At 62.2% G+C, this 24,595-nt stretch overlaps 2 protein-coding genes across 4 annotated transcripts; one reads left to right on the forward strand and one right to left on the reverse strand.

Moving 5' to 3' along the window:
- Positions 1-122: 122 nt before the first annotated feature.
- LOC127024953 (discoidin, CUB and LCCL domain-containing protein 1-like) lies at positions 123-11,638 on the reverse strand. Its single transcript, XM_050909700.1, is given in 17 exon segments — positions 123-578; positions 1,090-1,212; positions 1,419-1,456; positions 1,665-1,755; positions 1,959-2,051; positions 2,165-2,333; positions 2,426-2,547; positions 3,303-3,497; positions 3,620-3,657; positions 3,855-3,988; positions 4,228-4,300; positions 4,531-4,582; positions 5,063-5,200; positions 7,887-8,000; positions 8,003-8,107; positions 10,872-10,949; positions 11,476-11,638. Coding segments are annotated over 17 exon segments (2,175 nt in total). The 3' UTR covers positions 123-129.
- Positions 11,639-13,485: 1,847 nt separating this feature from the next.
- Positions 13,486-23,956, forward strand: GMEB1 (glucocorticoid modulatory element binding protein 1). Of its 3 annotated transcripts, XM_050909827.1 has the most exons (10): positions 13,486-13,715; positions 14,745-14,827; positions 15,771-15,895; positions 16,853-16,956; positions 17,395-17,549; positions 18,772-18,900; positions 19,640-19,777; positions 20,905-21,027; positions 22,132-22,802; positions 23,006-23,956. In XM_050909827.1, the coding sequence occupies exons 1-10, from the start codon at positions 13,588-13,590 to the stop codon at positions 23,054-23,056; spliced, it is 1,707 nt and encodes a 568-aa protein (XP_050765784.1). In that variant the 5' UTR covers positions 13,486-13,587; the 3' UTR covers positions 23,057-23,956. The 3 variants fall into 3 exon arrangements, with proteins under 3 accessions (XP_050765784.1, XP_050765785.1, XP_050765787.1); XM_050909828.1 differs by lacking the exon at positions 23,006-23,956 and having other exon boundaries at positions 14,715-14,827; positions 22,132-22,941; XM_050909830.1 differs by lacking the exon at positions 23,006-23,956 and having other exon boundaries at positions 22,132-22,941.
- The last annotated feature ends 639 nt before the right edge of the window (positions 23,957-24,595 follow it).

Genomic DNA, 24,595 nt, shown 5'->3' on the forward strand with positions numbered 1-24,595 from the left:
AGAGCCGTATGTATGTATTTAAATAGCAGTGTTCTTATAAAAAGATACTTTCCCGCCGCCCCGCTCACGGCCGGAGCGCGGCGTCCCCCGGCCACTGCCGCGGGGCTCCCCCCCCCCCCCGCCACAGCTTCACAAGGCTTCGTGGTACACCGGCGAGAGGGGACGGTGCCCCAGCTGGAAGCGGGACTCCTCCGGGGAGGGGACATCCCCACCGGGGCTGACAGTCCGCTCCGCCCGGGGGGCCGTGTACGTCCCGCCGAGCCCCGAAGGAGGGAGTTCCCCAGCGGGCAGCTCTCCAGGCCGCGGGGTGGGTGCATCGTACCGCACCGGAGGAGAGCCGGGGAGTCCCGTGATGCTGCAAGGACTCCGGTGCGTGCCGGTGGGCTCAGGCTCGCTGAACGGCGTGGCGTATTCGGGCTCGGGCGGCAGCGGCTCCGCGTACTCGTGGTATTTTCCCGGTACGTCGTAGTGGCTGACGACCAGCGGCAGCGTGTAGCCCTCGTCCAGGAGCGGCTTGAAGGTGGAGGGGCCCGTCTGGCTGCTGGGGCTCACCTGCACCAGGTCCGGCTCGGCATACTCTGCAACGGGAATGTTGGGCTCTGAGCTGGGGACAGTGGGGGACTGTCCCCACGGCGGTGAAGGGGTCCAGATGCTGTTCCAGATGTGGGTGGGCTGGAGGCACCCGTGGGTGGGCTGGGTGGAAAAAACGGGTGCATCTGGACCCCCAAGGCTGGGAAAAGCTGGGCAGATGCATGCCAAAACCCATCCAGGGCAAGATGTCCACCCCACGGGGACGGGCACGTCCCCCTGCCCTAGCACAGAGCGAGGCTCCCGGTGCCCTCTGGCCACCTTCCAATGCCCACGCTTGTATTTCAGGTGGAATAATAATAAATAATAATAATAATGAAGATAAATAATAAGCCCTGCCAGGGTCTCCCTTTTGTGCAGGACCATGATGCAGGACAGGGGTCGGACCAGAGTGGTGCTGGGGGGGAACGGGCACCCCAGGGTGTCTGCAGGGTGCAATGAGGGAGACATGGCTCCGGCTCTGGGCTGAGGGACCCGTTCGCACCCCGATGTCCCCGTTACCTGGCGAATGGATCTGGCTGAGGTCCCCCGGCGCAGCCGCCGTGGGGAAGGAGGCCAGCGCGGAGCCGGGGGGCGGCAGGCTCTGCAGGGAACACACCTGACTCGACTCCAGTTTGGGGTACCCTAAGCGAAGAGCAGAAACCCCCCGGCTGTCACACGCCGTCCCTTGGGGACAGGCAGCACCGTGCCTGGGGGCAGACCGGGGGTGGGACGGCTCAGGGCTCGGTGGCAGCAGCATGGGTTAAACCAGCTGCACCCCTCCTGAATTTGGCCCTGAGGCACGGCAGGACCCCCGACCCCGGGGTGGGGGGGTGTTGGGGACCCTTTACCTTTCGTGATCCCGCAGTTTAGCTCCACCGACGGCTTTCTGCCAAGGGGAGAGCGAGATGGAGGTGAGGGGTCCCAGCCACCCTGTGCCCACCACCACCACCACCCACCTCCTCGCACTCGCTGCACGGGGTGCTGCACCCCTCGGCACCCGGCGAGCACCCAAACGGAGCCGCCCGGAGCCACTGGGCTTTGGGGAGGCGATGCCGGGTCCCCCGGGGTGAAGCGGGGTGCAGGATGGGACCCACCTCTTCCTGTGGCAGAGGAAAGCCAGCAGCAGGAGGCTGGAGCAGAGGAGCACGAAGCCACCGATGAGCAGCATCACCAGCAGCGTGGAGCCTGGGGAGGGAGGGCAGCATCAGCCCCTGGGTGCCCCATCCCACCCCTCTGCACCCATGGGTGCCAGGAGCCCACCCGGGGCCACCAGAGAAGGAAAATCAACGTGTTGTCACGGGATCTTAAAGCCCGAGCGGGTCCGTCAGTGCCTGGAGCACCCGCAAGACGATGCTGCGCCCCAGGCACAGCCCCCATATGGCACCCACCTGCCTTCTCCGGGTCCAGGGCGACGCCGGGGATGGGTGTGCGGCTGGCCGGGCGGCTGGTGGGGACGGGGACCTCCTTGGGGATGCTGGGCACTGCGGGGCAGGGAGGGGACCGTGAGTGAAGGACCACCACTGGGTGCACGGGGAGGGGGAGGTCCCGGGGGGACGTTTGGAATATAGTGGGGTGCGGGGTGAGAGGGGCTCACCGTAGGGCCGGGGCGCGCGGACCCGTGCCAGCTGGCAGCCCACCAGGGCCACCTTCAAGGCGAGGCGCTGGTGCCAGCTCTGGGGCGTGACACGGATGTAGCGGGCGACGATGGGGGGGATGAAGGCGTTGGAGACCTCCCCGTGGCTGTCGGCGTTTCCTTCAAAGACCTGCCGGAGAGGGTGAAGAGGGTGCCAATGGCTGAATGTCTGCGGGCGGGGGGACTGCGGCCCCCCCCCCCGTTGTCCCCTCCCATGCCCACCTTGTCCTCCTGGCCACCGCTGCCTCTGTAGGGTCTCCAGTTCTTCCCGTCGCGGCTGGAGGAGACCCGGTAGGATGTCACGTAGTAGTCGTACTGCTCGGAGGAGCCCTTCGTGATGATGCCTGTTGGTGCAGGAGCGAGCCCGGGGGGGGGACACGGATGGACCCTGCTGTCAGTTGGGGGGTGCGGGGCTGGGGAAGGGCGTGGGGGGGCTGCCCTGTGCCCCAACATGCCCCGTTGCATGGAGCAGAGCTTTCCCAGCTGGAATAACCCCCATCTCTGGGATACCCGGGTCCTGCCTGAGAGGGGACCAGAGGGGCAGGACATGTCACCCCCCTGGGGAACCCCCCCAGGGGTTCCCTCTAGCCCTGGGAGGGGGTTTGGGGGGCAGATTTGAGTGTCAGACCCCCCCCACTCTGCTCCCAGGAGCCGATAACCTCCGGCCCCGGCTGCCAGCCCGGCATTCCTCCCTCCTCCAGCCTCCGGCCGGACAATGTCCCCATTTTCCTCCCCGCGGTCGCCAGCCACCGCCGCACAAAGCCCCCGCTTTCGGCAGGCTCCGGCCGAACAAAAGGCACTCGCTGGCACCAGATGCGAGAGCATAATATTAACTTGTTCGTCCCAGAAACGGCTGCGGGTGCCCGGGGGGGGGCAGGGACAGCGGGGACAAAAGGGGGATGGGGGACAGCCGGGGGGGGTGTTGGTGCTGTCTGCGTCCCAGTTTGCACCAGTAAAACCATGGTATAAGGAGCTTCAGTGCTTCCTGGGAGTTATGGGGGGGGTGGTCAGTGAGGCTGGCACCCATGGAGAGGACAGTGGTCAGGGTGGCATAGGGACAAGGGCAGCTGTTGTCCCCCCTCCGATGGCCGACACTCACCGGTGACGTTCCTGCGGGTGCCCAGGTCCAGCTCCAGCCAAGCGGCCTCGGCACCGGGTTCGGCCGCCCAGGAGTGGCCGGCGGTGCCGAGCGCTGCCCGTTCGGCCACCCAGGCTCGGTCCTGGCCCAGCGCGTCCACCTCGTGCCACCAGGACGAGGCGTTGAAGGCGGCCACCTCCAGCGCATCGTCACAGGCTGGCAACGGGAGATGGCAGGCTGGGAGCCCAGAACCCCCAACCGGGCATGGGGTGGGGGGTGGCACCAGGTTTGACAGCCAAAATCGTGGCTTAATTTCAGGGGAAATGGGAAAAAAATACCTTTGTGGAATATGAGCCGCTTCTCGGAGAGGGATCCCCTGCGGGGAGGAAAATAGGGGGAGCATCAGACAGGGGGGTCCCCAGGTGAACAAACCCTGGGGGTCTCAGAAATCGAGGGGTGGCAGATCCCCGGTGTCAGCGCGGATGGGTCCCACGGCCGGGTGTGGGGTGCAGCCAGAGTCCCACAGCTGGATGCAGGGGTGCAGCCGGGGTCCCCAGCCCCCTCCTCGCCCACCTTTTGGAGTGGAGCCCGTTGGCGAAGGCCGACTCGTAGAGCGTGATCCCCTTCTCCCGGGACAGGGTGACCTGCCCGCCCAGTTCATCCGCGATCACCCCGGCATGCACGGCCGCCTTGCACAGCACCGAGGTCTGCGGGGAGCAGGGGAGGGGTGAGAGCAGCCCCCCCCGGGGCGGGGGGGGGGGTGTCAGGCACCCCATGGGGCACCCCATGGCCAAACCCATCCCCTGTGGTCTGTTGGGGGGGGGTGACAAGCAGTAGCCACGCATGCTGGGGACCGTCCCCAGCGGGTGCACCCATGGATGCCACCCCATGGGTGCTGACCTGCACAGCGGGGTGCCCCGTGGGGTGAGCCGGGCTCTGCACTTACGTCCCGGTAGCCCTGGCTCGGGTTGCCCCAGATGTCCCCATCGATGTCCTTGCAGCCCGCGGGGCAGTACACGCTGAAACACATGGTGGGGGGGGGAGTCGGGGCTCGCTCCTGTCCAAATCCCCTCCGCACATTCGCTTTGCTCCCCATCCCGCCGCGGTTGCACCCCAAAAGCCCTGGGGCAAGCACGGCCCGAGCACCCGGGAGAGGGATGGGGACGAAACCAGGGCTGATGGGGACCGGCAGCGACACCGGGGCGGGGGATGCCAAAGCGGGGACCCCTCACACCCTCTGGCCACTCACCTGACGTGCTCCTGGGTGTAGTGGGTGCCTCGAACCAGGCAGGAGACCAGGTCTGCAAGGCAGGGACACCCCAGGGTGAGGGACCCCCACCCCGCCCCACAGCACCCACCTCTGCCCCAGGGCACCCCGTCCCCGTGCCCTTCCCAGCTGAATCCTGCTCCATGTTTGGGTTTTGCTCCCCAGGTCCCCAGGCCTGGAGGGGCAGGGAGGGATGGCCCCTCGGTCCCTGCAGCCATCAGCCCCATGCCACCAGCTACGGTGCCTGCGGCTCTGCCTGATATTGGGGTCCCAGCTGACTTGGGGGTCCAGGGTGCTGTGGGGGGTCCCAGCTGGCTGGGTGGCCTGGGGGTCTCCCATGTTGTGCCCCCAGCCAGGGAGAACATGGGTCTTCAGGGAGCTCGGGGCGACGGGAGCCCACCCTGGGGTCAGCAAGGAGCTCCCTCCACCGCGGTCTGTGCCCCCCACCCCGTGGGCCAAGACACAGCCCGGGGGGGGGGGTGTCTCTGCACCCCTGGGGGATGCTCCCCCCTACCTGGGTGCTGCGAGGTGGCGTAGGACAGGAGGAGGCCTCGTCCCGAGCGGTGGCTGGTGCTGTTGAACAGGACAGTCACGGCGCTGGAGTTTGTCACCAGGAGCGGGGTGGCGGGGCTGGCGTTCCTGCAGTAGGGACCTGCCGGCAGGGACGGGGCCGTGGAGAGGATTGGGGGTCCCTGGGGACGGGCATGGGCACCCAGACCCCAGGGCTTCACCTCCCCCAGCTCAGCCCTCGCCAGGGCCAGGGGGGGCTCAGGCATCTGGGTGTGTTTAGGGTGGTCCCAGCCCCAGGGTGGTCCCAACCCCAGGGTGGCCCTGTGCCCAGGGTGGTCTCATGCCAAGGTGGTCCCAACCCCAGGGTGGTCCTATCCTGAGGGTGGTCCCAGCCCCAGGGTGGCCCCATCCCCGGAGCGGTTACATCCACGCTATGGGGGGGGGGGACCTGGGGTACAGCCCCCCGCCAGCTCACCCTGTCCCCACTGTCCCCCACCTCCTCCCCCCCCCAGCCACAAGCAGCACCGGGGGGAACGCAGCCCTCGGGCACGGGGACTGGAGCTGGACCAGGCTCCCAGGGGGCACCCCAAGATGTCCCCACCTCCCCAAGTGGGGAGAGACAGGCTCCCGGCTGGGCAGGGACCCCCCCACCACTTCCCAGAAACGCTCCCCCCCAGGGTCTCTTCATTCCACCACGGCTCGGACGGCGTGAGCGGCCACCAGCCCTCACTGGGCGCCTGCCACCGCGTCCCCCGCTGCCGGGGCTGGCACGCACGGCACGGCCCCGGGGGACCCCGAAACGGGGGCTGCGTCCCCTCCCCGTCTCCCCTTTCGCAGGCGCCGCTGAAGCTGCCTCCTAAATCCCCCGTTTAATCCAAATTAATTTGCAGTCTCCATCTCCCTGATTAAAACTTTGGCTTAGCAGGCAGGTGGGTTCCTTGGGGACATCTCTGGTCCCAACTGGGGACAAGAGGTGGCCCCAATCCCTGGACTGCCATCACCCCCCGCCCCACCCGCGTCTCTTTGCTCTGCGTCATGTCCATCACCGGGACCTTGGGGTGCCCAGAGATGCTTTGAGCAAATGCCATCGTTGCCCTGGGGACAGGGAGCTGTGTCCCTGGGTCCCCATGGTGCTGGTGGTGAAACCCCCCTGCCCCCCGTGGGGGGGGCATGCCTCAGTTTCCCCACCCCGACCTGCACGCTCGCCCTGCCTGGGTCATATTTAACCGAGAGGTCGAGCCCAGGGGACGTGGGACATGCGTGTGTGCAGGGATGTCACAGGGTCACAGGCATGATGGAATGGGGGCTCTGCATGATATGCAAATGACATGCATATGAGATGCAGATGACACACATGCACAGATTTCCCACCCGCTGCCAGATGCCAGCGCTGCCCTGGGCAGATGCTGCCGCGGTGCTGCCGTGTCTGGTACGGTCCCCACCCGGCCGGTGGCTCTGGAGACCCCCTGGGTGCTGGGGACCCTTCGGCCGAGCCACGGGCTGGAGGCTGCCACCCCCGCGGGGACCCCGGCACGTCCCCAGGCAGGATCAACCCGGGCGCCAGACACCGGGTCTGAGTCAGCGGGAGGGAACCCACAGCCTCCGCCTGCTCCGGACGCTTCCCGAAAAACATCTGGGACTTCTCAAGGGCCAGCGTCAGCCGCAGGCAAGGGAGCGGGACCCCGGCTTGGCCCCACGTCACCCCCCACCCACTGGCACGTATGGCCCTGGCGAAGGCACCCAAAGTGGCTGTGGGTGCCTGGCCACCTACCCCAGCCCCCCACCACCTCTGCCAGCCCCCAGAGAGCATCATCTGGGGGTCCCCCCTTTCCTGTGTTGCTCCAGGACCCCTCAGCTTGGGCCAAGCGGTCTCTCGGCTTTGGGGTCCTGGGAGATGGGGACAAATGTGTCCCCAAGGCCACAGCAGAGGGGATGGGGCTCGGGGACCTCGCATGCTGTCACCCCTCTGGGTACCAGCCCGGAAAGGGTGAAATCCCTGGAGAACAGGGAAAAATCCCGGTCCCGGGAGCAGTGGCGGATCCAAGCTGACTCCTTTCCACCCCATGTTTCCCATAGCGTCCCCTGCCCAGCCCCTCACCGGGCCTCGGGGCTGCTCCTCCACCCCACCCCATTGACACACCAGCGGTGACGCTTCCTCCCCCCCCCCCCCCCCCAAGATGTCTCCCCCCCCAGCACCCGCCGAGTTCCCGGTGCTGTCAAATCCTTCCAAGACCATTAAATCTCTCGGGGAAAATCCTGGAAGCGTTTGGGCAGCGGCCGGGCAGATGGAATTAATTAATCGGCGGCTGCATCTGGTCCCAGCTGAGTGCCCCCCCCCCCCCCCCCGCCCCGGCTTGGCAACAGCCCCTGCCTCGGGTACCCCCTCCTCAGATATCCCCCTCCTCAAATATTCCTCTCCTTGGATGTCCCCCTCCTCGGATACCCCCTGTACTCGGGTACCCCCCTCCTCGGATACCCTCCTCCTTGGATACCCCTCTCTTTGAGTACCCTTGTCCTTGGGTATCGCCTTCCTCAAATACCCCTGGTCCTCAGGTACCCCCGTCCTCGGGTACCCCCTTCCTTAGATATCCCCCTCCTCGGATACCCCCATCCTTGAATACTCCCCTCCTTGGGTACCCCCCTCCTCAGATACCCCCCTCCTCAGATACCCCCCCTCCCCATGATGAAATCACCTAAAAAGCCAGATTTTCCTGATATTCTCCTTATCCAGGACTTTACATAATGTGATACCCCCCCCCCCAACGCCATCCGCAGCCCCTCGGCGGGCGCTGCCTCAGTTTCCCCCGGGACCCCCCCCCCCCCCTTACCGTAGGCGGTGCCGGCCTGGGGGTCGGCGAGCAGCAGGGAGCTGCGGGCGCAGCGTTCGGAGGGTTCCAGATCCACGTCCCCGAAGGCCAGGAGGAGGGAGGTGCCCGGGGGGTGCGCAGCCGCCAGCGGCAGGCGGTGTGGTTGGGGTAGGTGCCCGGGTAGTTCTTGGAGCTGAGGGTGCCGCTGTGGGGTGTCAGCAGCGTATGGCCGCAACCGTCCCCTGCGGAGAGACCGGAGGGGTGGGGAGCTCAGCTGGGCTGCTCCCTGCCTCAGTTTCCCCACTTGGCATGGCACCGGGGACACCCCACAGGCACCTGCAGACCCTTCAAATGTTTTCCTCGTCCGAAACATCTTTTTTTTTTTTTTTTTTGTGGCTTTTCTGGCCGCTCCCCCCACCGGGGACAGTCCTCAGGGGGATCCAGGGATGAAGCTGCCTCAGTTTCCCCAAACAGCCACCCAGCGTAGACCTGCACCTCCAGCTCCTCTCCATCCCCCAGGCCAGGAGGACCCCAATTTTGGGGGATACAAAAGGATGCAAGGAGGAAATACACCCACACCCCCCCCCCCATGGGGCTGTACAGCACCGAGCAGCCCCCGGCAACCCTTGGCTGCAGCCTTGACCTTGAGGATGACCTTGGGCAGCTGCGTCCCCATCGCCTCCTCCCCGGGGCGATGCCAGCACCCGCCACAAAAGGGGCTTTTCTCCGGGCTCGCCGCCCCCGGGAACGAGGGAATATCCTGGAAACTTGAGTTGAAAGCACCCGGTGTCAGGAACCATCCGGGATTTCTGGGCAGGATTGGGGCACGGGGAAGGGCAGGGAGGGGGGGCAGCACCGCTCAACCCCTCTGCGTGGGCTGGGGGGGGGGGGATGTGGGGGTCCATCGTTCAAACCCCCCCCCCCCAACCCCCCATCCCCAAAAAGCTGCTGCTCCTGCCAAGCATCATCCTGGCGCAGCCAGAAAGAAAAGCTGATGGCGGGCACGGCTTCGCCCCTGCCTTGGCTCCCCTCGCCGTCGCCGGGAGACGGCACAAAGCACCAGCGGGGGAAAATCCTGCAGGGATAAAAAAAGGGGGGGGCCGGAGGCGGAGGATGCCAGCCCCCCCCCTCCCCAAAGCCCACTCCTCCCCAGCTTGCGGGAAGGGCCGGCGGCCAAACCTGGGGGGGGTTTCTCCTGTGAACACCCCCTGGGCAGGGATGCGGGACTGGGTGAAATCCCCAGTTTCCCCCCCGGCTGGGCAGCGCCCCCGTTACGGCAGAGCCGGGAAGGATCAGGCCCTTTGGGGCTGCGGGGGGGGGCACCGGGGGCAGGCTGGATGGGGGTAACGGCACGGGGGACCCCAGGGCTGCTGGGAAAGCAGCTCCCAGAGGGGCTACTGTGCCGAGGGGAGAGAAATTTGGGCTATTTTGGAGGAGTTTCCGGCAAGGAAGGTTGGAGCCATCGGGATCTGCACGGAAAACCCTCTCTGGCCAGGATGGCCTGGCACGTGCGCCCGAGCTGGGGGTCTTGGATGGACCCCCCCGGCTCTAACGCCACACCGGTGGGTGCGGAGGAGCTGGGGGGACCCATCCCGGGAAAAACCCATCCCGGGAAAGGAAACTCTCGGTAAAAGCATCCCGAGCGTGGCCGGCGCATGCCGGGTCGGCATGCCAGAGATAAGCTGAGAGCTGCAGGCGCACCCGGGGATTTGGCTCCGAAGATGCTACTGGGGGCTGGGATTGGCGACAGCAGAGCCACGGGGGGGCTGGGGACTTGCCCCCAGCCACGGGGACATCCCCTCCCCAAAAAAATCAACTGCCAAAAAAATGAACTGCCAAAAAAATGGGAAAACGGGATTTCCGCTGGGTGAGGGCGAAGCCGCGGCCGGGCCCCCGTTGGGGCCATCCCTGCCAGGGATTTGTTTGTTTTCTCACAGGATGCAGGAAAGACACAACAGGGCGATGCTCCGGGAAAAGCCCGGCATGCTCCCGCCTCCGGCACGCTGCCAGCCCCGGGAGAGCTCCCCCACGTCCACCGACAGGTTTGGGATCCGGTGGAAACCCACTGTAGGATGTCTCCCAAATCACCCTTGGGGAACGCAGCGGGGTTCTGCCCCCGGTGATCCCATCCTGGCCCGTGCCTCAGTTTCCCCTCGCTGGGGACGATGCTTTGGATGTCCCGTCCTCGTCTCCTCGCTCTTGGATGAGTTGGGGACGAGTGGCGCCGGGGAAAATAGTGTCTTCGGGATGAGGTTTGGCTGGACATCCCCTTGGGGCCTTCCCAGACCCCAGTGGGTGCAAATCCTGCCGGAGCGACGCTGCTGGGGTCCGCAGCATCCCCGGGATGGAACCCGCTGCCCGGCTCTCCCGGCTGTTCACCGTAAGCTCCGGCGATCCTCTTAAACCGGGGCAGAGTCAGGCCGCTGGGGATTAGGGCTTCCCGGGGAAAGCCCTGCAGGCGGGACGGAGCCGATCCCGGGACCCCCGGGACCTCCGGGGTAGGCGGCACCCTGGCACCGGGAGCAGGGTGGGACAGAGGGAGCGGGGCAGGGGCTGCGGGGAGACCAGGCGGTGCGGGACCGGGGTGATGCGGGGGTGGTGGAGGCAGCGGGGAGCTCGTCCCGTCCGGTACCGGAGCAGACGGATGGCAGGGACCCCGTCCCAGATGAGTACCGGGGCAGGCGGGACCGCGGGGACCCCGTCCCGGTGTGGTCCAGGTCTGGGGACAGCGGGGACCCGTCCCGGATCGGTACCGGGGAGCCCATCCTGGTCCGATCCCGGTCCGGACACAGTGAGGAGTCCGTCCCGGCTCGGTACCGAGGCAGAGGGGAGCCCGTCCAGTCCCCGTCCCGGTCCCGGTCCCCATCCCGGACCCAGTCCCGGTCCCAGTCCCGGGCGCAGCGCACGGCCAGCGAAGGAAGGGGAGCGTCGGTGGGAGCGGGGTCCCCGATACCGCGTCCCGGTGCGGTGTCCCCGGCCGCCAAGTGCCCCGCAATCCGCACTCACCGTCCTGTCCGCCGGCCGGGCGCAGCCCCAGCGGGCCCAGCAGAAGGCAGCGGCGGAGCAGCGCCAGCGCCAGCACCCCCCGCGCCGCCCCGCCGCCCGCCCGCATCCTCCCGCCGCCGCCGCCGCCACCGCCGCCGCCGGCCCCACCGCGGCCCCGCCGCGCCCGCCGCCCTGCGCCCGCCCCGCCCGCCCCGCCGCGCCCATTGGCTGCCGCCGCCCGGCCCCGCGCCGCCATTGGGCCGCCTCGCTGTCAGTCAGCCGGCACCGCCCGGCGGGGGGAGCGGGCGCGGCGCGGCCCGGGGGAGCGGGGGAGCGGGGGAGCGGGGGGCGGGGGGGGAACTCGGCCGGGCCGGCGGGGGGGAGTCCCGGGCACCCCGGGGCGGGGGGGGGGGGCCTCGCTCGGGGCTGGGGACGCGGAGCCCCGAGGCGGGGCTGGGGACGGTCCCAGATGCCCCCTCGGGGAGCGTGGGGGCTTGGGACGGACCCGCCGTGGGGGTACGGAGCCCCCGGACGGGGCTGGGGATGCCCGGTGCCGCTTTCCACTTCCCCCCCCCCGCGCCGGGCCGTCCTGGCAGGGGACCGGACCCCCCCGTGGCCCCCACACCGTCACGCGTGTCCCGGTCGCGCGGGGGAAGCCGCGGGGTGGTGCCGCCGGCCGCCGCCAGGGGGCAGCACGGCGCCGCCCGCGCCGTCGTCGTCGTCGTCCCCTTTAAGGCAGGCGGCGGCCGGAAGTGCTGGCGGCCGAGGCCGCGGCGGCTACTGCGCATGCTCTCTCCTGCCCGGCCCGTTTCCCCCCCCCCTCCCCCCCCCTTCTCTCAGCCCCCGGACTCGGCCGCTCGGCGACGGTAAGGGCCGGCCGGCGCCGCGCTACGGGAGCCGGGAGGGGCCAGGCGGCGGCGCGGCGGGGCGGGGCGGGGCGGGAGGGGGCCCGGCCCGGCCCGCCGGGGAGGGGAGGGGGCGCCCCAGCGCGCGTCGCCGTACGTGCCGCCGCCGCGAGGGCGGACGTCGCGCGCCGCGGGGGGGGGCGGAGGGGGGGGCCGCGCCGCTGCGTCCGCCCGCGGGGGGGGGGGGGGGAAGGCCACACCCCTCCCCCGGGCAGCCCCGCCCCGCCGCCGCGCGCCGCGGGGGGGCCCCGCGCCTCCCCCCCGCCCTTGACCCTTGACCCCGAGAGGAGGGTGGGGGGGGCGGCTGCGGCCTTGTGGGGGGCGCTGACCTCTGACCCTTCGCCTCGGCGACCCCCGCCCTCCGGGGTGACCTCTGCCCGCCGGGGGGGACCCGGGGCCTCCCCTCGGCCTAGCGAGGGCCAGCGGCACCCACCGGGGCCTCGGGGTTCCCTGGGGCGGGGTGGGGGGAGCCTCCCCCGTGCTGCCCCGCGGCCCTGGGGGGGCCCCCACCGGCCCCTCACCCTGCCCGGGGCCCTCGTCTGCAGCCCCTCACCCGAGGCCTGGGCTCGGGCCCCCCCCCCCCCAGCCCGGTGCAGGCCGCAGCCGCTCGCCGTCGGGGTTTCTCCGTCTCCCGGCAGCCCCCCATGCCGGAAATCCTGAGGAAGCCGTGGCCCTGCCGTCCCACGGGGGATCCCACAGCGCTGCCATCCCACGGGGCTGGGGGGGCGGACACGGTCCCGGGGGTAGTGCTGCCCCGGGCGGGGGTCTGGCCTGCCCCGGCCTGCCCCTGCGCGGGGTGAAGACGTGGCCGAGGAGGGAGGCGCAGTGCCCCGCGGGGGGGGGGGGTGCGTGGGGTGGGGGTGCGTGGGTTGGAGCCGGCTGGCAAGCGCATCCCCCGCGCCGGTGGCTCTCCTCGCTCGTCCCGCTGCGTCCCAGCCGTGGGCCGCCGAGCTCGCCATCGCCTGCCGTGAGATCCTCTTCTCCTGACACCGGCGCTTTCCCAGAAGCTTTTAAACCCCGAGAGGCTGATCCTGACCGGCGCCCGGCGCGCGGGGCCCGGCTCCAGCCCCGCAGCAGTAACAAAACCACCTTTATGCCTCCCTGCGCAGCGGCAGAGAACAGCCCCTGCCAGCGCAGCGCTGCTCAGTGACCCCCCTGCCAGGATCTCCTGCGGCACCGCACCTCTGCCGCCGGGAATACCGGCTTCTCCGCATCCCCTGTGCGGTGGGAAGGGTCAGTCCCAGGCACGTTGCTGGTAGCGAGGGATCGGAGCATCCCAAGGGATCGGAGCATCCCAAGGGCGGCTGGAAGCGCTGGCCAGCCGGGGGGAGAAGTTCCATCTCGGAAACCTTCTCGTGCTCTCACCAAAACCCACCGTGCGGGTTTGCTCGGCCGGCGCCAGCCTGCGGGGCCGGGGAGCTGCGGAGCCGGGCAGAGCCGGTGGCTGCTGCCGGCTCGGGAAGTCACGAGTGGGATGGCACTGGGGGGGGATCTGCCTCTGTCAGTTTTGTATCGTCGGATGAGATGTTCCCAGCTATCGTGATCGAGAGGGGAGGAGAAATCCTCGTGTGTGTTGACAGGCACTTGCCGTCTCTCTCTGGTGGTGAATTTAAAACGCCCGATCCCCTCTTTGGAGCCGGAGCTTTGCTCTGCCGGCCCCGCGGTCCCCGCTAGCCCGGCCTTTGCTGCGGCGGGACTGGGCGATCATGCTTACACACCGCTGCCTGCCCCTCGCCCTGCACAGGCAGCGGTGCTGCCGCGGTCCAGACCTGCCTCTGCTTTGCCCTCTGCAGCACCGCGGCACCCCGCCACCGCCGGGCTTCATGTGAGAGATGGCGAATGCCGAAGTGAGCGTCCCTGTGGGTGATGTGGTGGTTGTACCAAGTGACGGAAACGAAGGGGAGAACCCGGAGGATACCAAAACCCAAGTGATCTTGCAGCTCCAGCCGGTGCAGCAAGGGTGAGTTGGATGGTACTGGTGTGTCTGGGAGGTGTGGGGTGGGAGGGGGGATCCCCTGTAGATTTTTGCGGTGCGGGGGACCGAGCGCCGCTGCGTTTTCCAGGTCTGCGTCGGTTTTGTGCCACGCACGGTAGAGAGAAAAACACAACGCGAGAAAGCTTTTGTGTGTGTCGCTGTCGCGGGGCCGCCGAGGACTGAAATTGTCCTGCGGGGACGCGGCCGCGCGATGCTGTCTCTGGATCACGGCAGCCCGGCGACGGCTGTGGCAGTGGGGAGGCGGCGAGGTGGTCGCGGTGCTGCCCCAGCCATGCGTCCTCCCGGTCTCCTTCCCTCCCCGGCCCCAGGGTGGGTTTTTGCCACGCTACAGCTGCTGTAACGTGGTGGTCTGTGCCCGTGTGTCCAGATCCGCATATGCCTCTGTGCCAGCTTTCCCCTAAAAGAATGCTCCTTTAAAATACAATGAAGCTGGGATGTTGGAGGGAATTTTATGGTACCCCTGGCAGCTGCTGCGGAGAAGTGGCTGTCACCAGGCATTTCATCTTATCTCTGAATCAATCAGGACGTAAATATACCGGCTCCAGTTTGATCATATTCGCAGAGCAGGGTGGCCGTAGGCCTGGCAGTGACTCTTCCCTGCGTGATCACCCGTGCTGCAGTGTCACGCGGGGCTGGAAGGGAAATCCTGGGGCGTTGAGCTCTGCTTCGTGTTGTCGTGGGTAACTGCCTGTATCAGAAACCAGAGGAGAAGGCACAGGGAAGCGCGCTGCAGAGCTGCTTCAGTGGCGCTGGCAATGTGGAGGGTGCGATGACAGGACTGGGAACGCCTCTGCGTGTTTCAGTCCTTGGGGATTATTATCGTATTTTGTATGTGCCAAAAAAATGCCTGTTATTGAAACTGTATCAAACGAAATCCACATCCCTGGAGGAGAGGCAAGAAAAAAACCGAACCGAAATTTTTAACCCCGTGCTGTGAATCTTAATTTCCCATGATTTCTATAGTTTGTTTATGGATGGCCGCTTTCACAACAGGATTTACCAAGAGGGCTCTGAGGCCAGCGCCGCCGTGGTGGCCGTCGAAACCCACACCATCCACAAGCTAGAAGAAGGGATCGGTGAGTTCCCGCTTGGCGTGGGCAGAATCCCCTCCTCTGCAGGGCTGGTCACCGCTGAGCTGGTGTCTCCAGTTCGCTGGGCTTCCTTCTGGCTCTGCCCTTGCAGATGCTGTTTCCCGGGCATGGATGTGGGTGCAGGGTCTGGGCATACTCTGGAATAAGAGTCTGCTGTTACTGCTTGGTCTCAAAGTCCTGGAACTGAGATCCTGGCTCTCCTGCAATGAATGGTAAGGGCTCCCACGGGGTCCAGGGGAGCCGAGATTTCACCCTAGTCTTGGTGTGCGACACTAGCAGGCAGGAACGATGGTTATAAGGACGGCAGTTGTGTCTGCGCTGGCTGAGGCATCAGACTCTGATTGCTGGTTCTCGGCGGAACGAACAGCCTGACGGTTTGGGTTGGATGTTCAGAAGAACCGAGCAGGTTGGCTCTGAGTGCTCCCTGCCATCCTGAGGAGATGTGGGAAAAGGCTCCTGTCATTAGGTGCCCTCGCTAGATCTTAACTAGTGTTCTGCTTCCTGTGTGGGTCTTTTGGCAGTATTAGCAGAAACTCTGCGTGTGAGGAGAATATATTATCAGTAAATATCTGATATCGCTGCTAAAGAGATACCAGAGCTCCAAGAAATCTGAGAGAGATCTGTGCTTTCCACAAAGGTTGTTCTCATTGACCCCCCCCAGCCCCTTACAGACGTGCTGGATTTCCGATCCCATGTTCTGCTGATAGATGAGCTTCATTTTGAGTGTCGCTATATTAAAAAGCGGATGCCAGTTGCTGTTAGAGCTAGTAATTGGAGAAGACTAAGAGAGGACTGATCCTGGACTGGGAACGGCCCTTCTTTTGGCTTCCTGGGTGTCGGTCTCACAACCTGTGAGCTTTCAGCTCCCGCCTTGTGGGATTTGAGCTTCTTGGGTGGAAAGTTTCATTTTCACTCCTTCCTCCCTCAGACCCCAGCACCATTGAAACGAACGAGGAAATCGAGATCGCCTATCCCATCACCTGCGGGGAGAGCAAAGCCATCCTGCTCTGGAAGAAGTTTGTCTGTCCGGGAATTAATGTCAAGTGCGTAAAGGTAAGGGAGTTTTCGCAGCAGATTCCTTCTCTGCTCTCAAGGTCTGGCGCTTGACCTTCACAGGTCTTTCTTACTTTTTGCGTTTCATCTGAGCCTTGTCCTGGAGCCGAATGACTTTGCCTTTGCAGCGTGCTGGATTGTTAGCGCTAAAATTGTTTCTAGCACGGGGAGAAGCAGGGGAGGAGCGGGTTAAGGAGTGAAGGCCTATCACCACCTTCTATTTCAGTGCTGCTCTTGATTACTGTTTAAAGCAGAGTCGTATTTGGCACTTGACGAGGGACTTGGAGCTGAAGGCAGGCAGGGGATGCGTACTGAGATCTGCCAGAGTTTTTCTTCCTTGTCTCTTTCCCTTGGTGTCCTGATACTCCACTCCTGTCCCTTCCTCGGTGAGCAGATTGCATCGAGAAGAGAAATCTTGCCGTTACCTTTTTCCACTTGAGAGTGTGCTAATGCAACAGTGCTGATGCGCTGAGGCTGAGTCCCCCTGTGCTGCTGCGGCGAGAGCGCTCAGTTGCTGACCCTCAACGGGAACTCTCTTAGTCACTGGAGCAGGACGGAACAAATGCCCGAGTGAATCCCTGTGTCAGCTAGATGTTGCTCGCCTGTTTGATGTAACAGGAGTCTCCCGTAATGATCTCCAAGATGACTACATTTTCACAGAAGGAGCTGATTTGGTTCATGCTTCATCCGAAAGCCTTCAGGGCTGTTCCTGGCTAGAGCTGTGTGGTTCGAATGCCGACGGCTGGCAGGTCATCCCTGCAAACATATCTGTTCTGGAGTTATAAGCTTTGCTGCACCGAGGGGTTCAAAGCTGGTAGGAATTTGAGAAGCTGCTCCTCTTTCTGGGTAGAAGTAGGGGCTTAGATGAGCTGTGGAGTGGCTGTGTTGGATGTCCCAATACAGTCTTCCGAAGTGATGTTACCCTGTTTGCTGAGCCTTTGTTTATCTCGTTGTCAGTTCAACGACCAACTGATCAGCCCGAAGCATTTTGTCCACCTGGCTGGGAAGTCTACCCTAAAGGACTGGAAGAGAGCCATTCGCCTCGGGGGAATCATGCTGAGGTATTTGACTTGCCTACCACTGTGTCCAGCTTCAGGGCTTCATCGCTGCAGCTGCAGGATCCCGAGCAGGCGTTTTGTCTGCCTTGCAGTCCCCGGGAGATCTCTTGGAAGCTCACATTACCTGGCCAGCAGCCTTGCAGAGATCCTGGCCCCGTGGTCTGGGGGGCAGGATTCCTCATCCTGTACAGAAGTGGCCTCGCCTGGGGGACCCGGTACTTGGTGGGGCTGGAACGGGGCTGGAGCCCTGTATGTGAAAATGGGGGATGGCTTGTATTTGCCATTTGAAAGCCCGGCAGGAGATGTTTTGTGTGCAGAGTGGCCCTGGGTCTCCCTTTCTCCGTCTTTCCCATGGCCGTAGCATTCCTACCTGGAATACTCCCTTTTGTCTCCGGGCTGAGGTTTGAGCTGAGCCTGATTCTCTCCCCACTCCCTGCACAGGAAGATGATGGACTCGGGGCAAATCGACTTCTACCAGCACGATAAAGTTTGCACCAACACCTGCCGAAGCACCAAGTTTGATCTCCTGATCAGCAGCGCCAGAGCACCGGTGCCGGGGCAGCAGAGCGTGGTGCAGACTCCTACATCAGCTGATGGTAGGAAACCAGTTAGCAATGCCACGGGAGTTTCCCTCTGATGCTCCTCGCCCTCCCTGGACTAATCAAATCAGGTTGACCCCCCACACACACACACTTTACACCTTCTCCCCAGGCGTAGCAGGGCAGTCCCACCGTTCAGGAGACCGCTCTGGTTTCTGGGAAGGAAAACGGTTCTCGTGTCCGCTCAGAGAGGTCTCGGCAGCGTCTGTCAGGGAGCTCCGCTCTGCAGTAATGCGAGGGCTGGAAAGCAGCCGGTATTAAGCAGTGACTAGAGGCAGCCTTGGGAGCCAGGGGAGGCTCACCTTGAAGGGATCCCGGTTCTGGGGTCACCGTGTGAGCAAACACCTGAGAGAGCTCACACAGTGTTTTCTGATGTCTTTCCTATTTGAGGGTCTATTACAAAGGCACGAGATGGGCTAATACTCAGGAATGAATTTAGGGATGCTGACCTCCTCCGGAGCAGCCTGCTCCACATCACCTGGACATCCATGAACGGGGTATGATGGCTGGACATGATTTGATTGTCGTTCCAACTGCAAATTCTCAGCGAATCCCGTGCTTCAGAGCAGAAAGTGATCTCTTTGCTGAGGTCAAGGGAGAAGACTACTCCCAACCGTACCGCATCGTTCAGCTGGGCAGGTTTCATTTCTCTAAGGCCCTGGGTGGGTGAGATGGCAGAGTTATCCATAGGCTAAGGAGAATCTCCTGGAAAGCACCGTGGCCACATGGTAAAACCTTACAGTGGCTGCACATTGGCTTAGTCCCTCATTTGATCCAGAAACTTAGGACTGAGTCAGATCCGTTTCCCTTCTATAAACCAGCTTGGACCCTGACCCTGTCATTTCCTGAGAGATTAGAGCATCTCTGGGCTGCAGAGCTCCCTGTTGATGATGGAAGGGGAGAAGGGTGGCTGGGCTGAGGCTTATTTGTTCCCTTCTTTATTCTGATCCCTTTCTGCTCCTTTTATGCCAGGACTCCAGTTTGCTTTTTGGAGGGCACGTGGTTTTCCCTCCAGAAGCCCCAGAGCTTTTCACAATGGCAGTTCCAGTGAGAAGCAGCAATATTTGGTTTTAGCTAATTTGGTTGAAAGAAGCCAGGCACAAACAACCTGACCACGAGAGTGAAAAAAAGAGCCTGGGAGGGGGGTGGAAAGCAAAGCAGGGATTCAGGGCTGGCACTCTGGGTGCCGCAGAGGGAGCTGACGTTGCCTGTCTGGCAGGGAGCATCACCCAGATCGCGCTGTCGGAGGAGAGCATGGAGGAGGGGATCGAGTGGAACTCGGCTCTGACGGCTGCCGTCACCATGGCCACTGAGGAAGGCATGAAAAAGGACACAGATGAGATCTCGGGTAAGCTCGGGCTGCTTGTTGGGTGTTTTCTTGCCCTCTCCTTGCCTGTTACATCCTGGAGACTGAAATCCTGAACAGAAGAAGAGCTTAGGCAACGACAGAGCTGTCCCCCAGCCACTTGGCTATCCCAGCATTTCCCAAGCGTGCAGGGTCCCTGCCAAACGGAGCTCCTCACCGCAGCAGGCAGAGGGGGACTTCAGCCCTGGCCTTGTGGCTGGTGGATGATCCCCCAGATCAGTTGCTACTAGTTACAGTGAGGGGCTTTTTTTGCTGTTCTTCATTCTAAGGATGTAAATGTCTGCCAGCCTGGAGCTAGACTGAAACCATCAGCGAGCGGTGTCTTGTTAGTACCCTGTGTTAGTACCCTGTCAGCTCTCTTGGCTGTGTCTCTCTGGCTGCGGCGCCTTGCCTCCCTCTTAGGATCAGTACGGAAGCTTAGGCAGAATTTCCTCAAACAAAAATTGTAAGCTCTGCATCTTGCAAAGATGAACAGAGGCAGTGAAATGTTGCCTTGGAAGTCACGGTGCTGCTTGAAAACATGTTACTGATTTGCTGCCTGGATCTGTTTTGCTTCTTCTGGGTTTTTTTTTTTTTTTTTGCATGTCATATCCACCCCAGTGGCCAAATTAGAAGTCCTCTTGCGAAGTTACTCTTGCCTGAAAGCTTCAAGGTAGCCTTGTGGGGAAAAATGCCAAATGCTTGTACATGCTGACTTCTTTTTCCCCTCTCCTTGCGGCAGAGGACACGCTGATGTTCTGGAAAGGAATAGCTGATGTGGGGCTGATGGAAGAGGTTGTGTGCAACATCCAGAAGGAGATAGAAGAAGTCCTGAGAGGCGTCCAGCAGAGGCTGGGTCAGTCTCCCTTCCAGATGACAGGTAGGTTGTGAGCCACAGCCTCTGGCTCTCTGGTGGGGAAGGATGCTCAAAAGGGCAGCTGGAGGCAAAAAAAAAAGTGACAAGGATCCATCCCCGCCATGTAAAGCTGTTGAGTCAGGATGGTGAGCGAGTTACCGCTCGTTAGGTGAGCTGTGGGGGCTGAGTCTGGCTGTGGTCTCAGCCTGCCCAACTGGGAAGTGCATTCGCTTACAGCACTATGAGGCACAAGGACGCAACGTGCCACCCTGTTCCCTGAGCAAAATGACCCTGGCAGCTTGCTGAGACCGTCGGGCGACTGTCCTCAGCTCCCGGCACTCATGAAAGCCTGCCCAGGCTCACTTCTCGGACCAGAGTTATTCAAACACTTTTCTACGAGACATTGCAGGCTTAAACAGGTCCTGCCCCCTCACTTCTCGTTCTGTCTTCACTTGTGCCAGAAAACCTGTTTTTGGGGCTGAACCAGATGAGGGAACTGATCTGGGTTAAAAATAACTCCCCTCCCCTCTTTAGGGTTATTTTTAACTTGGATCAGTTCCCTAATCCAGTTCAGCACATGCCCCTGTGAGCACAGGGTTTGAGAGCACCTCTTGTTGATGCTCTTGCTGATGCCGTGAGACAACATCCATGTAGCCACAAACTTCATTTTACCCAGGGTATTTTTTTTATTTTCTAATTTAGCTTTGGGCTGGCGGATCTTTGTGTCTGGTAGGTGGCAGCTTTTGGAAGCTGTGAGTGATTGAAGTCAGTGGATTATAATAGAAATTTTGCACAGCTTTCAGCGGAGCTGGCATGTTAATGACACTGTCAGCAGCATGGGGTGATGATTTGTAGGTGGAGAGCTCGTTTGTATCTCTGTGATTGCAAATTATGCTTTCATTTGCAGCAATTTTGAGCTGCTTGGGTGACACATCTCTGTTTCATTTTCTTTATCATGTGAATGGGATTATTTAGTCCTTGGATGTCAGAAGGAGCTGGGTCTGCCTTTGTCAGCCAGCCCTTGTGAAAGAACAGAGATAGTTTTACAAAAAGCAGCAGAAAATTTTTGGTGTAATCCGAGTATCTTTTGAGTACCTGACTGAGTCCCACCTGCGGGACGAGGCACTCATCCCCGGGCACTTTCCTTGCAGATGCTGCAGTCTTGAACAACGTTGCCCACACGTTTGGCCTAATGGACACAGTCAAGAAGGTTCTGGACAACAGGAAAAACCAGACAGAGCAAGGAGAGGAACAGTTTCTTTACACACTGGCAGGTACAGTCGGCGCCTAGTAAGGCTTCTTTCTCATCCTGTTGCTGCTCTTGGGAACCGATGTGACTTTCCTTCGACATATGAACCACATTTGGGTTATTGTTCAATACACGCTGCCCCGAAACAAATGCATCCCAATCCCTTTCCGTCCTAGGGCTTGAGCGGAATTTCCCCTCTCCCTTGCCTCGCAGGGAGCAGTTGCTTGGGGCATTCGACAGCCCAAAGTCTGTGCCCTTTGCTGCAGCCAGGGTGCTGGGAATGCGAGTCCGATTCCGTCGGCATTAGGAAATAGGTGCTGCTAGCTAAGGGCTGTGCTGCAGTCATCCGAGCTGCCGGCAGTGCCGTGCTGTGCCTGAGCTAAGAAGCTTCTCTGTGGACGGGGCGCTGAGTTGTCTGCTTGTCTTGGTGAGGAGCTATCAGGTGTCTTGCACAGCTTCCCCGGAGCTGGAGCCGATAACCTGACCTGGATTCCCCAGAGCTGCTTGCTGGATGTGTCTCCCTCCTCCTCACCGTGTCCTGTAGGACCTGTTCTTATCTGGGATGTCCTAGTCCCCTACTGCCCTGGATAAACGAGATTACTGTGCTACTTCTGACTTCCAATGTTCACACAGACAAGGCTTGAGGGAGATGTTTCACTGACCCAGGCAGTCCTGCTCCCTATCCCCAGTGCAGGTGCTCGGCCCCTGGGGAGGGGACCCAGCCATGCTCGGGAAGCGGTTCCTGCTGTCTGGAGGGGCTTGTCCGCTCTCTCTTGTAGGTGGGTCTAGCTTGGGGAGCAGAAATGCCCATCTTCTCGTCAGTGGGAAGATAATGGAAATAGCAAATCGATATAGAGCATTGCCTGTTCCTTACCCAGGCGCTGACAGCCGGCCAAAGCAGGCTGAGCAGGCGCAGAACATGGACCAGGTCTGTGTGGGTGGCAGGAGAACCTGGCCTTTTCCTTCAGTGCAGTTTGATCTTGAGTGAAATGCTAAGATCACGCTGGACTGGGCGGTTAGGAGACCTCCTGTCGCAAACACGGGGTGTCACGGTTGTTTGTGGAGCCCGGGAGCTCCCGCAGCGTGCTGGCCCTTAGCCCAACGCGCCGCTTAGCCGTTCTCTTTGCAGACCTGGAGCGGCAGCTGGAAGAGCAGAAGAAACTTGCCAAGGACCAGAAGGCAAAGTCCCAAACCATCCAGAACGTGGTGCTGATGCCCGTCAGCGCTCCCAAGCCCCCCAAGAGACCCCGCCTGCAGCGCCCAGCCTCCGCCACCGTCCTCAGCCCCTCCACCCCCATCCAGCAGCCTCAGTTCACGGTCATCTCGCCCATCGCTATTGCACCCGTCGGACAGCAGTTCTCCGTGGGCAACATCCCGGTGGCAACCATTAGCCAAGGCTCCAGCCCGGTGACTGTTCATACCTTGCCGTCTGGCTCCCAGCTCTTCCGATACGCCACCGTGGTGTCCTCCTCCAAGACGAGCTCCTCCGACACGGTCACCCTCCACCCGTCCTCCAGCCTGGCGCTGCTGAGCTCGGCGGCCATGCAGGACAGCGGTGCCCTGGCGAACGTGGCGGCCGTGGTCAACCCCGTGGAACTGGTGGCTATGGAATCCGGCCTCACTTCCACCATCCAAGCCGTGGAAGGCACCTCGGACGACGGGCAGACCATCATAGAGATCGACCCGGCGCCGGATCCCGAAGCGGACACGGACGAGTCGGAGGGGAAAGCTGTGATCCTGGAGACAGAGCTGAGGACTGAGGAGAAAGTGGTGGGAGATGTGGAGGACCATCAGCACCAGGTCCATAACGTGGAGATTGTGGTCTTGGAGGACTAGTGGGGAAGGCAAGCGTCAGTTTGGGGAAGAGTTGGGAATTTGTTTTATTTTGGGCTTTTTTGTTAAGCATCTTTTCCAGCCACCCTATTTGTTTCCATGGATATTTTCATTGTACTGTATATTATATATATATATAATTTTTTTTTTTTTTTTTTAAAACAAAAAAGCTGGAGAAACACGTGAGACCTGGAAAAGGCTCCGTCTCCGTGGAGCACTGAACAATACTGCCTGTTTGCAGGGTCAAGGAGAGACTGGATCTCTGCTGAACAACCCAACCGGGAGGAACTGGACGAGGGCTCCCGGCGCCGAGAGCGCGCCGTGGCCCAGCCGCACGCATGGTGCTTCTGCTCCGGGCCTGCCCGGGCCCCGAATATTTTATTTCAGAGAGACAATAACCAGTGGCTGGAGCGTTGATGTGACTGTGGGAAGGGGTGACGGCTTTGGGGTGGAACAGGTACCTCATTCGTATTTTTATTTTCCCCCAGGGAAGGGAATTCTGTCAGACTCTTCGCTGTCACCTCAACTGGGATTTTTTTAATTATTATTCTTGCTTTGGGGAAGACGACAGTAACCCTGCCTTTACTGTCCATATTCTCCTCCTCCACACAAATTGTTTTTATATCTATATTTTTTTGTATTTGTTTGCTCTCTCCCTTCCCTCGTCCAGATTTCCCAGCTGCAAAGCCCCTGGGACCTACTCTCGCTGGTCTCGGGGTCCCTGTATCCCAATCCCACCTCTTCCCGTGGCACTTTTCCCCCATCCCTTTCCCCGCCTGGCCAGGCTCGGTGCTGCAGACGCCGCTTGGAGACTTCAGCCTTTTGCATAAAGGCAAAAAATATCAACTCGAGCTTAAAACCACAACCTCCCCCTTCGCTGCTCAGCGCTGCAGGGACCTTTCGGGGTGTACAAAGCATGTTGTGCTGTTGCTTTCCGGGAGAGCTGGACTCCGGATCGGGGCAGCTTCTGTTTACACTGTGTGCTGGGGCTGCTCCGTGCTTGTCGCTACTTGTTTGGTGGTTTTATTTTTGTATTTTTTCTTCTTTCTTCCTATAATCTCGTGGCAGGATTAGAACTGGCACGTTGCTGAAATAACGTGCACCCCGCTGTTTTCCCTCTTTCCCTCTTTTTTTTTTTTTTTTTTTTTTTTTTTTACGGTGGCCGGGGGTCCCTTTGGGCTCCGCCGCGGAGGGAAGATGGAAGGGGGAAGCACCGGGTGCCGTTAGAGCTGCGGAGGTTTGGGAGGGCTGGGAGGGGGGGGGGGGGGAAGCTGCTTGGCTGGAAATATTAAGCAAAACAACAGCAAAAGAAACACACCTGGGGAGGGCAGGTGGGGAGGGGGAAGGAAGATGTGTTTGGCTATTTTTTGCATTAAAAGGAAAAAAAAATCGAACTACGCTTGAATGGTTTATTCGTGCGTAGGTGAAAGGCGGGGGTACCATCACCTCAGAGGCAGCACGGGACGGGCAGGGGCGCCTCTGCCCGCAGCCGTGAGGGGTGCTTGGACCCCCTGCCTCGGACCCCCTGCCTCGGACCCCCTGCCTCGGACCCCCTGCCTCGGCGGGGAAGCTGGAGCCGTGGAGCAGAGCCAGGCCGCGGTGGGAGCCGGCAGCAAGTCGCCCCCGCCTTGGAGAACAGCTGTGGGAGCCGGATCCCCTGGGTGTTGGAGCGGGGATCCACCTTCCTCCATGGCCTTCGCCCCCTTCCCCTCCGGCTTGCCCCACGCAGGCCCCCCCCCTGCACGGCTGGGGGCTGTGCG

Source organism: Gymnogyps californianus, chromosome 22 (genome assembly GCF_018139145.2).
Source record: "Gymnogyps californianus isolate 813 chromosome 22, ASM1813914v2, whole genome shotgun sequence".
Lineage (NCBI taxonomy): Eukaryota > Metazoa > Chordata > Aves > Accipitriformes > Cathartidae > Gymnogyps > Gymnogyps californianus.